The sequence below is a fragment of the Pelobates fuscus genome, chromosome 5, assembly GCF_036172605.1.
Source record: "Pelobates fuscus isolate aPelFus1 chromosome 5, aPelFus1.pri, whole genome shotgun sequence".
NCBI classification, from domain to species: Eukaryota; Metazoa; Chordata; class Amphibia; order Anura; family Pelobatidae; genus Pelobates; species Pelobates fuscus.
In genome coordinates, this window is record NC_086321.1 from 86,536,339 (window position 1) to 86,549,639 (window position 13,301).

The window sequence follows — 13,301 nt, forward strand, 5'->3', positions numbered from 1 at the left end:
TAACCATTCATCAGTGTATAGAAATCTGTACCTGCTGTTATGAATAGCCTGTAATTCAATAACTATATAACAATCGTACAACTAAGCATGTATGGATTAACAGTTTTACCTGCTCGTACCTAGCCAGTTATATTTTATACAATTTCAGAAATCTTATGTACACTCTCTGCACAAGCCATGCTTTCCTCTTTTTGTCTCTTCTCTATTTCTCCATGACATGTGCATTATGCTAACATACTTAAAACCAAACGTGAAACTAAACTACATTACTAGAGATCATATTAATATCATAAAAATGTGCCTGTATATCAAATGCCATGACATGTAATACCAATGCTCACCTGTTATACCGGATGTCGCTGTTGTGGCAGACACCGGCAATTTGTTCATTTCGTGCACACCCAAAATAAAGAATTAAAAAAAAAAAAAAAGGATATGAAGGGGATGTGTATGTATTGTTATGAATTCCCTACCTAGGATCACTGTGCTTGCTCTTACTGCAAGTTTATTGCCCCTACCTCATGAACTGCTGTATATACAAGTAGACTCTTGTTAAACTTGATGGACGCAAGTCTCTTTTCAGCTATCTAACTATGTAACTATGTAATGCTATACATGAAGCCTGGCATGTAAACCTATCCATAATGGGTGAAATGTCTGCATATCCATTGTGTGTGGACATGCACACGTAGTGAGTACTGTCGTATGAAATTCTAAATGAAAACCGTGTCTTATTGAAGAGTGGTTGAGCCACATGGAAAATGTGGTTTCACAAATTTCTTAGGTCCCAATCTGCATACATCATTCTTGGTGATAGGCGTAAGCAATGTTATATTAATTAAAATGGTAATTCCCCATTATATATACATATTTTATAGATTGAGTGCTAGGGTGGCTTAGCCTGGAGCTCACAACTTCAAAGGTCTGTAGTAGTTTTGGTGCTTCAAATAAATACTTAAACACCATGGAAATTCTGGTAGGACAATAAATCAAGTAGTAGTTTAACACATGCTTTTATCATTTTTATTCTTTGTTCAAAGGTGTAAATTTATATTTATTTATTTATTTATTTTTCACAGGGAGATTTCAGAGAAGATAACTTCAATACAGCAATGCAAGTCCTGAGAGATGCTGGGGAATTATCTAAAGGAGACCAAAAGGGGCGGAAAGGCGGTACTAAAGGTACGCAGTATGGGTAGACTAAGCATACATAATTTTTATTACTGATTTAAACTTAAATTGAAACTTATTAAAATAGGCAGTACAAAGAGCATAGTATAGAACATGTGGATTTACTGTGAATACTTTTTGACATGTTATCGTTTAAGTCCTATTGGATTTCATCAGGTAATGCACCGCAAAGAAATAGGCCATTACGTTGGGAGGAAGAGGATGGCCCATCCTACCCATATGCTGTGAAAAATCTGTGTAGTGTTTATTCTCCTATAAGACACATTCCTCATTCTTTGGTCTCCGTTGATTTTTAGAACCTGGTCAAAGGAGGGGGATATGAGTCGTAATTTTTGACTAAGGATTTTTTAGCAGCCAGAAACAGGTGACTTCAAAGCTGTTCTAGTGAGTTAAGGAGAATGAGATGTATAAGCCACAGGGTCATACATTGGTCTGCTGGTATGAGGAGACTTGCAGGTTTAGATGCTATCCAGAAGACCACGGTGTGATAATGGAATATCACTCCCAAAAGACAGTGTATGTGCTTTATAGCAGCCGACATCACTTGTAGAGTGACGTAAAGCTGTATTTAACACTTTAATTGTTACAAGGCTCCGTTTCATGTAAGCAGTTTACTTAAACAAAAACAAAAAACAGCCTACCAAACATCTAGGCCTTGTTTGAAAAATCAGTGTGCAATAAATGATTGATATTAAACTTAAATCCAGCTTAATATAAGAGCAAACCTACTGAACATCAAATATAGTTTAAAACGTGTTTGGATTTCTTTTTTTATTTTATTGTAGGTCCTTCTAATGTGTTTAAAATTGTAAAGATGATCATGGAGAGAAACTTCCAGCCCGTTATCATATTTAGCTTCAGTAAGAAGGATTGTGAGGCCTACGCTTTGCAGATGTCCAAACTAGATTTCAACACAGGTAATGGTTTAGTAATTGAAATGTTTTGTTATTGGGTGTATGTTGGAAGGAGGTTAGAAATACAGACTGTAGGGCAGTGATAGCCAACCTCAGGCTGTTGCTTTACATTTCTCATCATCCCTTTCTTGTGGTTATTCATTTGAGGTAGAGATTAAGTTATGTGGCTTTTCAACATTTAATATTCATAAGGAACACCAAAGATGTTCCTAGATACTTTTTTCCCAGGTTGTTAGTAGGATAAATGTTCTTAGTGGAGAATGCCTCATTGCATTACCAGCTTTAACAAATTAGGCCTCTATGCAGCATGCTGAAGAGTTTGTTATTGGTAGGAGATTGACACATTCTCAAAGCAGTATTTGATTATATGCAAGGGTCTCTCTTTCCAAAAAAGAAAAACCCAACTTAATCTCGGTGAAGATATTTTGAGTCCCTGGGTGCTATCTTACCTTAAAATGTAATATCATTTTCAAATGTTTTAACACTAATTGGAGGCCGGTGATAGGCCGATTGTGTCAATCAGCAGATGGTGCTCTGCACTTCTGCATACAATGTATTATTCCTGTCTTGAGTTAGTGAGTTGCCTTCCCTGGGCTACCAGCTAAGCGCGTCCAGGCTTTGAACGGATGGGGGCGGTTTAGCATCATGAGACCAAATTTTATTTTGTCAGTGCCGCAGAAGCGCCACAATAAGACGGCCATTACAGGGGGAGATAACCACAAAAACAAACTGCAATTTAAAAAGGACCACTGCACCTAGGCCACTTTATTGAGATTACCGGTAAGTGGCCTGAGTGACCTCAGTGGTCCTTTTAAAAAGCCTTTGGACCAGCCAAAGCTTGCACTTGGCGATCTAATCACGGAGTTTTCAATGAGCTGTATTTCAGCTAATTGAGATGTTTTTCCAACGCAGGTACTAGTTGTCTGCCTTCGAGGTTGGTTCCATAAAGCTAAACTCTGATGGGGGAAAAAAACAAATTCAATCCCTCCCCCCCCCCCCCCCCCCACTCCCCACCCCAGATTTCTAACAGTTTAATGTAAATATTGAAATTAACTTTGAATTCCAGGCAAATCTCTAATGTATAACCTTGATAGTAACCAATAGATGCAGTACAATAAAGTAGTACATCCAGTAGTCAACCAATAGATTGCACTGCACTACTTGCAAGAAAATTAACCCTGTGTACTGCAAAATTGCAAAGTATAGTCCACCAATAGATGGCGCTGCACGTTATGTACCAGCAGAATATAGTCCACCAATAGATGGCGCTACACGTTATGTACAGCAGAATATAGTCCACCAATAGATGGCGCTGCACGTTATGTACCAGCAGAATATAGTCCACCAATAGATGGCGCTGCACGTTATGTACAGCAGAATATAGTCCACCAATAGATGGCGCTGCACGTTATGTACAGCAGAATATAGTCCACCAATAGATGGCGCTGCACATTTTGTACTGTAAAATATAATTCACGAATAGATGGCACTAAACTACTGCAAGAGAGTAAACAGATGGCACTGCATATTATTGTGTTCTGCATGTCTAGTGGTGGATTCACTAAACACCCTATTGCAACACTCTACCCAAATTGCTGATTTGGAAAGACTCTACAAATATTTTAGAGACACAGGGCCATACATGTGTATTGTAGGGAATTCAAGGTGTAATGCTCGAAGGGATACTCCAAGCATCTAAACCATTACAGCTTAATGTAGTGGTTCTGCTGCTAAGAGACTGTTCCTGCAATCTCTGCAATGCAAACACTGTCTTTTCTGAAAAAAGAGCAGTGTTTACATATCTTGGAGGGATACTTCTAGTGGCTGACACTCATACTGTAGGTGCCTCCTATTGTGTTGCAGGTCTGATGCTAAGCTTGAAGATCCTGAACGGTCCCTGTAGAGGTGCTTTGGTACAAGGAGACTCTTTGTCTTTATAAGGAGACTCGGCATTGCAATTACTGCACACGTGTAATAGCCTCTTAATGCTTCCCCATGTGTCTTAATTTTGCAAGTCCATTTTCGATTTAAACCTCCTTAACTTAAATATATCAAAACATGCAGGGTTGTTTACTATAGTCAAAAATGTCTGGATTTTAAAGAACAAAGTAACTATGCTTCTAGTCCAGCACTTTGGCCTTAAATTTGAACGTCAATTTGAATTCCACTTTAATAGCCCTGTTTGTCAACCAATTGATGGCGCTCGCATGGTTACAGCAAGATTTCAAGAAACTTTCAGTGGATGGCGCTAGACAACAATACTGCTTGATAGCCAATCAACCAATAGATGGCGCTGTATAGCAATACTCTACTCAACTTGTCAACGTAGTCAGAAACATAGTCAACCAATAGATGGCGCTGTATAGCAATACTCTAATCAACTTGTCAACGTAGTCAGAAACATAGTCAACCAATAGATGGCGCTGCACATCAATACTGCGAGATTGCCAGTCAACCAATAGATGGCGCTGTATAGCAATATTGCCAGTCAACCAATAGATGGCGCTGTATAGCAATATTGCCAGTCAACCAATAGGTGGCGCTGTATAGCAATATTGCGAGATTGCCAGTCAACCGCTAGATGGGGCAACTAAACAGAATCCAATCCAAGGTTGATTATATATTTCCTATCTGTACTATGTTAAATTTTGTATATATTGTATAATAATATTGTTTTTGCAATGATTTGTGGACCCAGGAAATACTCGAAAACGAGAGAAATCTCAATGTATCTTTCCTGGTAAAATATTTTATAAATAATACTCCGGCTAACACTCGAGAAGATATATGTAAAAATACCTTTAATTAGAACAATTTCATCTATTGCTTCAAACCAGAAAAAAATTTTTAAAAAAAAAAATACTGTATGGGCATAGCCGTGCAAAACCTAAAGAAGCATTTTCCAGAAAAGATAGCCCAACAAGTTTTGTGCAGCAATACCTGAATATCCTGCTACTTAAAGTATTAGCGTATGATTTAACTAGTCAATTGGAGAGAAAAGCTGGCCCTCGACAGGGACAGAGCCAACAAGATGCAACGAAATTTAGCAGTAGTAGTGGTGTTTGTTTGTTTAATGCGAGTCTGGGGGAATCCCGGAACGAATCCCGGATTTAAAAAAAACCAAAACATTTTAATCAACCAATAGATGGCACTGCTTAGCAATACTTAGTTAAGATCAGTCAACCAATAGATGGCGCTACACATTAACGTTTTAAACTTTAAATATTGAACCCAGCTTTCACAGGAGAAATCCCTGAATAGTAATACAAAGACAACCAATAGATGGCGCTGCATGGTTATTATATAGTCAATCATAGTTAGCCAATATATGGCGCTGTTTACCATAATCAACCAATAGAGGGCGCTGCACATCAGTATTGCGGTGAGATATAGTCAGTCAACCAAAAGATGGCGCTGCACATCAACGCTTTATACTTGAATATTTAATACTGCTTTCACAGGAGAAATCCCGCAATAGCAACACAAAGTCAATAGATGGCGTTGCATAGTAATATATTGTAAAGCAATAGAGCTCGCTGCCCATCAACTCTTTAAATTCGAAATCGTAAACCCAGCTTTTACAGGAGAAACCCCTCAAATTAAATAATAAGTAAATAAACTGTATTTTGTTGAACTTGTAAAAATTCCAAAAAACAATCCTCGGGTTTCCTGCTGTCATTCACTCTGTCAAACCCAGGGTGTTATTAAAGGTTGGAACCTGGTTACTGCAGTGTGAGCGGATTTTGTTACCGAGTGTTTAGACTTAGACTAAATATAGTTACATTTTATTCCATTTGTGGATTTTCTTTGGTGAACGCTGGTGTCAGATTGTGAGAACCGCTCGCTCGGCTTTTAATGAGCGTCATGATGGCTAGTATACAGCCTGAGATTGGAACACTGAGCGGAAACTAGATGTTCCTGGCATTCTGTTCTCAATCTTTTTATTAACCAGTCAACCAACAGATGGCGCTGTTCAAAAGCCCTGCATGAGTACACGGAGTCAACCAACAGATGGCGCTGCAATGCTATCTATAAACAACCAACAGATGGCGCTGCAATGTTACCTATAAACAACCAACAGATGGCGCTGCAATGTTACCTATAAACAACCAACAGATGGCGCTGCAATGTTACCTATAAACAACCAACAGATGGCGCTGCAATGTTACCTATAAACAACCAACAGATGGCGCTGCAATGTTACCTATAAACAACCAACAGATGGCGCTGCAATGTTACCTATAAACAACCAACAGATGGCGCTGCAATGTTACCTATAAACAACCAACAGATGGCGCTGCAATGTTACCTATAAACAACCAACAGATGGCTGCATATCTGCGCTCCTAGAATATATGGTTAACCGCCATTAGACATAGCCGACACACAGATGGCATTGCACGATTACGCTGTATGACTAAACATAGTGAACCAATAGATGGCGCTGCACATCATTATTGCAAATTTGATATAGTCAACCAATTTATTATTATTATTATTATTATTATTATTATTGATAAAGTGCCAACAAGTTCTGTAGCGCAGTACAATGGGTGGGCTAACAGACATGTATTTGTAACCAGACGATTTGGACACACAGGAACAGAGGAATTGAGGGTCCAGCTCAATGAGTTTACATGCTAGTTTCAGCAGAGGAATCAGGGTGCGTGGAGTGAAAGCTGTTGACAGTTTAATTGATATGCTTTGCTAAAGTACGTTTTCAAAGATTTTTTTTTTTTTTTTAAGGAGTGTAGACAGGGTGAAAGTCTAACAGAGAGGGGAAGGGCATCCATAGGAACCTGTAGAGAAGTCTTTAAGGTGAGCTTTAGAGGTAGGAGTACGAACAGAGGTTAGACGTAGGTCTCCGGCAGAGCGTAGGGGCCTAGATGGGACACATTTGTGTATTAGTGAGGATAAGTAGGTCGGAGCAGCATTGTGTAGAGATTTGTAAGCAAGTATCAGGATCTTAAATTGAGTCCTATATCTTGCGGGAAGCCAATGTAGGGACTGCACATCATTACTGTAAATTAGAAAGTCAACCAATAGATGGCGCTACACATAATTACTGCAAATTGTATATAGTAAACCAATAGATGGCGCTGTTCATCATTACTGCAAATTAGATAGTCAACCAATAGATGGCGCTACACATCATTACTGCAAATTGTATATAGTCAACCAATAGATGGCGCTGTTCATCATTACTGCAAATTAGATATAGTCAACCAATAGATGGCGCTGTACATCATTACTGCAAATTAGATATAGTCAACCAATAGATGGCGCTGTACATCATTACTGCACATTAGATATGGTCAACCAATAGATGGCGCTGTACATCTTTACTGCAAAAGGTAGAGAATGAGGTACAGTACACATGGGATTCTCTTCATTGTCAGACAGACCTATTCATTGATTTGAGATACACAGAATAATATAACACTTCTATATATTAAAGGATAATGGTAATTTTCCCAAAATGTATGTAAATATTGCTATTGCTTGTCAATATTTTATATAATAAAAAAGGTGACCTGACAAAATCTGAATGTCACTGTGATCACTAGTCTTTTTCTAATGGGGATCCACACAAGTGTTCTGACCGTTCCACAGCTAACCCTCACTTTCCAGCGCTTTGTCAGGAATATTCTTTGCATTTAATTTTGAATTGAGAGGGATGAGTGCAATGCAAAAATAAGTTTCACTTAAGAGTACATGGTATGGTATTGTGTCAGTAAGCATAAGTCTGCCTTCTGTATGGCAGGAATTTGAGTGTACTGAATTGTGCTACGCTACAGAAAAGTATGGGCAGTATTGTCTCTTTTAATTGGGGGAAAACAATCTTGATGTAGTTGACAAACTGCAAAATGCTGCTTGTGTGCATTTTTTTTTTTTATAAACTTTCCAATTTTGTGGTGTTTTCTCTGCAGAGGAAGAGAAAAAGATGGTTGAGGAGGTATTCAACAATGCGATCGATTGTCTTTCTGATGAAGATAAGAAGCTCCCCCAGGTTTGACATACCTAAAGCGTGTTTTTGACAATATTTATTTGATTTACACCCATCTCTTGCTTAAGAAAAAAATGTTTAAACTGGCTATGGGTGGATGAATTTGTGAAATCATGGTTGCAGTAATTTGACAGTGACCATTTTTTATTTTAACTATTTTCTTAATCCATATGTTTCACAGGTGGAACATGTGCTGCCTCTTCTTAAGCGGGGAATAGGAATACATCATGGGGGACTCCTTCCTATATTGAAAGAGACCATAGAGATCCTTTTCTCTGAAGGTTTGATCAAGGTACCATTTGCTATGGATATGCCAGCTGTTCTAAGGGCACAGTCTAAATATTAACATTGAAATGTAATGGTATTCTTTTAAAGCATGTTGTGATTTATTAGTACAATACATTTTGTTAAGAATGTGCCAAGGGGGAGATGTAACACATGCACATTCAGTGGGAAAATATGTTAATGACTCTGAACACAGCATACTAGGGATCTGACTCTGTGTTGGAGAGACTTAGTACAGTAATGTGTCGTCGGCACAGTGAGACATGTTAAGCATCTAGATGAACTGGAATAGCAATAGCCTCTAATTTCTAGATTGTGTGGATACTGGGTTTGCTCTTACAACTTTCAAAAAAATACAGTACCACACCGTAATAGAAGGTGCTTTCATAATGTGAGGCGCACTGCAAATAGTTATTATACATCCCAATAGGTGGCAGCATTGATTACTATCTCATGCATTGCATGTCAGGGCAGCTGTGTGCCATATAAATAGTATCACAGAGCTTTGGGACAATCCTACCATACATTACCCACTATCTTATAACACTTAGCATTACAAATTCAAAAAAGGAAAAATCAGGATGGATATTGGGTAATTATGAGGATAGGAAGAAAATCTCCAACAAAATTCAATATATTAAAAACAACTCAGATTGGAGACACATTTTATGGTGTGTGTATGTTTTGTACGAAGCAAAACTAACTTTGACACATGAGATCATAATAGTCTTATTTAAATATATGTTTCAGTAATTATTGTGCTGAAGTTATTTCTTTAATGTAAATGCTTCATGTTGCATGGAGTATAAAATGAGGTGAAAATAAGCTCACAAAGTAACATTTTCATTCTTTTAGTCAGTGTAGCTGTAGTACGTATGTCTATTATATGGTTGATACATTTTTACAAAATCTGACAAGCTGACAAGCCTTTTTATTTTGCAGGCTTTGTTTGCTACAGAGACTTTCGCAATGGGAATTAACATGCCAGCCAGGACTGTTCTATTCACAAGTGCCCGTAAATTTGATGGAAAAGATTTTCGCTGGGTAAGCATCTTTAAAATGTACTAAACATTTAGTCTGATGTAAAAATAAATCTATTTTTTATTTTTATTTTTAATGCAGTACCAATAGATGGCGCTGTGTTTGATCATTGCAGGATAGTGCTTGTTTGCTTGTTCCTGTCTCATATACCGCAAGCAATATCATACATGTGTCAAGATGGCAGCATTACTTGGTCTTGTGCTCACGTTCATTCTATACAATGCAATAAAATGTTCAACTATTTAGCATAATATATGCAACTAGTGATGTATACTATTCTACCCCATTGAGTCCTTTTTATTTAACCCTGCCCAGAATAGGCTGCTTTTTTAATTTTTATTTATAATATAGCATTTTATAGCACTAGTGCTATACCAGCTCACAATCTAGTGTGTGTGTGTGTGTGTGTGTGTGTGTGTGTGTGTGCAGGGCCGGCCTTAGGGGTGTGCGAGCTGTGCGGCCGCACAGGGCGCCATGGAGCAGGGGGCGCCCTGACAGCCGACACAGCCCGCACATGGCCGGTGTCAGGGTTTATTTAAAAAAAAAAAAAAAAAAAAAAATCGCGGCAGAGGGGGCGGGGCTTACGAAGCTGAGGGGGCGGGGCTTATTGCGAGGCAGAGGCGGGGCTAATACCTCCCGAAGCCCCTGCTGCACAGGAAGAGGGAAGGAGTCCCTGCTTCCCCATTAGCCAGCTGCATCCACTGGATAGAGGTAAGTGTGACTGTTTGCCTGTTATCCCTCTTTTCCAGCCATCTATGTGTCCCACTATTCCCCCCCCCAGCCCTTCATATGCTCCTATACCCCCCCTCCAGCCCTTCATGTGTCCCTATAGCCCCCCCAGCCCTCCATGTGTCCCTGTACCCCCTCCCAGCCCTTCATATGTCCTTATAGCCCCATGTGTCCCTATAGCCCCCTCCCCAGCCCCCATGTGTCCCATTATAGCCCCCATGTGTCCCTATAGCCCCCCACATGTCCCATGTGGCTGTGTGACTGTGTGTGTGACTGTCTGCCTGACTGCCTGTGTGTGTGTGTGTGTGACTGCCTGTGTGTGTGATTGTCTGTGTGTGTGTGTCTGCCTGTCTAACTGCCTGCGTGTGTGACTGCCTGCCTGCGTGTGTGACTGCCTGCCTGCGTGTGTGACTGCCTGCCTGCGTGTGTGACTGCCTGCCTGCGTGTGTGACTGCCTGTGTGTGTGTGTGTGTGACTGCCTGTGTGTGTGTGTGTGTGACTGCCTGTGTGTGTGACTGTCTGCCTGTGTGTGTCTGTCTGTCTGTAACTGTCTGTCTGTCTGTAACTGTCTGTCTGTCTGTAACTGTCTGTCTGTCTGTAACTGTCTGTCTGTCTGTAACTGTCTGTGTGTGACTGCCTGCCTGCCTATGTGTGTGTGAGACTGCCTGTGTGTGTGTATAACTGTCTGTCTGTGTGTGTGACTGTATGACTCTAATTGTGTGTGTCGCTGTAGCTGTGCCATTGTGTGTGCCTGTGCCTGTATGTGTGACTGCCTTTAACTGAGTGTGTGTGTGTGTGTACATGCCTGTAACCAAGTTTAAATTTCCCCCACCCCTTCCTGTCAAGGCCGCACTTTGACTGACAGACGCTCACTCACTGACAGACGCACACTCACTGACAGACACACACTCTCATATACACTGACAAACAATGACATACACACACACACACACTATTACTTGGACACACACTGACAGATGCACACTCTCACTGACAGACGCATGCACTCACTGAAAGACGCACGCCCCCACTGACCGACACATACACACTCACTCACTGACACATACACACTCACTGACTGACACACACATTCACTCACAGACACACACACACACATAAACACTTACACACACACACACATTCACTTACAGACACACACACACACACTTACAGACACACACACACACATTCACTTAGACATACACACTCACAGACACACACACACACACACACAGACATTTCCACTAACACTCACAAACTAATATTTTTTTAATTTTATTTTAAATCCACCCAGCCTCCATAGGAGAGCTGGAGTGGATTTCTTGCCTGCAGTCCAGTGTGGCTGCTGGGCGGGCGGGCGGGCAGGCAGGGGGCGCACAGACTGAGTAGGCGGCTCTTAGTGATGCCGGGAGCCGGACTGACGTCATATTCCGGCTCCCGGCTTCATTAAGCGGCGCAGAGGGAGCTGAGCAGGAAGAGCTCAGGTGAGTATGCTCCTTCGCTGCCCGCTGCCAGCCTGGGGGGGGGGGGCTCAAACATGGCCAGCCGGCCAGCTCTTGAGCCCCCCAGGACGTGAGGCAAGCAAGGGATCTGCCTGGGGGTTTGGGGGCGGCTTTTATTGCCACCCCCTGCAAAGTGCCACCTAAGGCAGATGCCTTGTTTGCCTCACGATATACACGTCCCTGGTGTCTGTGTGTGTTACTGTATTCAGGCAACTTGGTGGGTGGTGGGGGGGCGCCATGAAGACTTTTCGCACAGGGCGCCTATTTGCCTAAGGCCGGCCCTGTGTGTGTGTGTGTACTCTATCCCTCTCTCCCTCCCTCTCTCCCTAAAAAAAAAAAAAAAAAACAGGTGTTCTCTGAAGTTATGTTGATAACACTGTTGATAATTGTTAGAATTGATGAAGAAATTATATACAATGTAAAGTGAAAGTTCAAAGGATTTAAGCATTCACCTCAAACTTATTAAACTTTGTTTTAATTTAAAATTGCAAAACGTACATATTTCCTTAAAACAAACAAAAAGCTTTTGTTATATACATATTGTATAGACACTGGGTACTAGTGTCACAGTAACCCATGTAATAAGAAAAACAGAGAGATCGGCACTTAAATGGATCAGCGCTTAATAACTGGACTAAAAGAGGCAGTACACCTGAAAGGTGGGGTCTTCTGCAGAAAACTCCCTGAAAAACTTGTAAGAAAACCAGGTTGTGCCAAATAGTATACCATATAACCGTTAAATAAAACATATGCCAACAAACTGGTAGAGGAAAAACTCCCAAGTTTAGAGTCCTTTTTTTTTTATTGAAGAGTTCTGGGTAAGCTTTCGTGCTTGGGAACAATATTAAAGTTGACTATTTAACACCATACATGAGAATGTGGTCGTAATATGATTAATATATCTATTTCAGAATATTGCATATTCGAATTACTCCACATTTCCCCCTCTGCAGGTGCTTTTGGGTAATATTTCTTGGTGCAGTTATTGTTTGCACTGTGATGCAAAAGCAATACTATTTATAATTTTACAATCCCTTATTAAAATATGCATTTGTATAATCCCCTTCAAGCAAGCTTGGTGGTTTCCCAACACTCTAGCTATTCATACATATAATCTATTTGTTGTGCAGATCTCATCGGGTGAATACATTCAGATGTCTGGTCGTGCTGGGAGGCGTGGAATGGATGAAAGGGGAATAGTAATTCTTATGGTTGATGAAAAAATGAGCCCAACAGTTGGAAAACAGCTACTAAAGGTAAGATCTAGGCTTGCTGTCATAATGATGTATTCAATACTAGCTAAAATTAGACCAACTTTATTTTCAGTTCACATTTTACAAAGAAATAAAAGCATAGCCTGTATATGCTCCGATAAATGTTCAAATTGGGGTGCACAACATGTATTTTGCTGCATAACATACTTAACGCCTTAAATTATGTTTTGCGTGTTCATGTTAAACCAAACAGACTGACTGCGTATAATGCCGTCTATAATCGGTCTCCCACCGTGAGATTTATTTATAAAATATTCCGAACAGAAATGTGGGGCAGAGGGGGGGGCGGGGCTTGACCGGCATGGCGGACGGTCGCAGCATGCAGGAGCTCCCTACTAACCTACAATGTCAAGCGATT

The 13,301-nt window shown here is 40.4% G+C and overlaps 1 protein-coding gene across 1 annotated transcript in view; it reads left to right on the forward strand.

Annotated features, from left to right (window-relative positions):
- Positions 1–13,301, forward strand: part of MTREX (Mtr4 exosome RNA helicase) — an 80,013-nt gene that overhangs the window by 22,790 nt on the left and 43,922 nt on the right. Inside the window, exons 10-15 of the mRNA XM_063454035.1 lie at positions 1,080–1,182; positions 1,977–2,108; positions 8,036–8,115; positions 8,294–8,404; positions 9,340–9,441; positions 12,800–12,925. Of these exons, the coding sequence (XP_063310105.1) occupies positions 1,080–1,182; positions 1,977–2,108; positions 8,036–8,115; positions 8,294–8,404; positions 9,340–9,441; positions 12,800–12,925 (654 nt within the window). The remainder of the gene's footprint in view (positions 1–1,079; positions 1,183–1,976; positions 2,109–8,035; positions 8,116–8,293; positions 8,405–9,339; positions 9,442–12,799; positions 12,926–13,301) is intronic.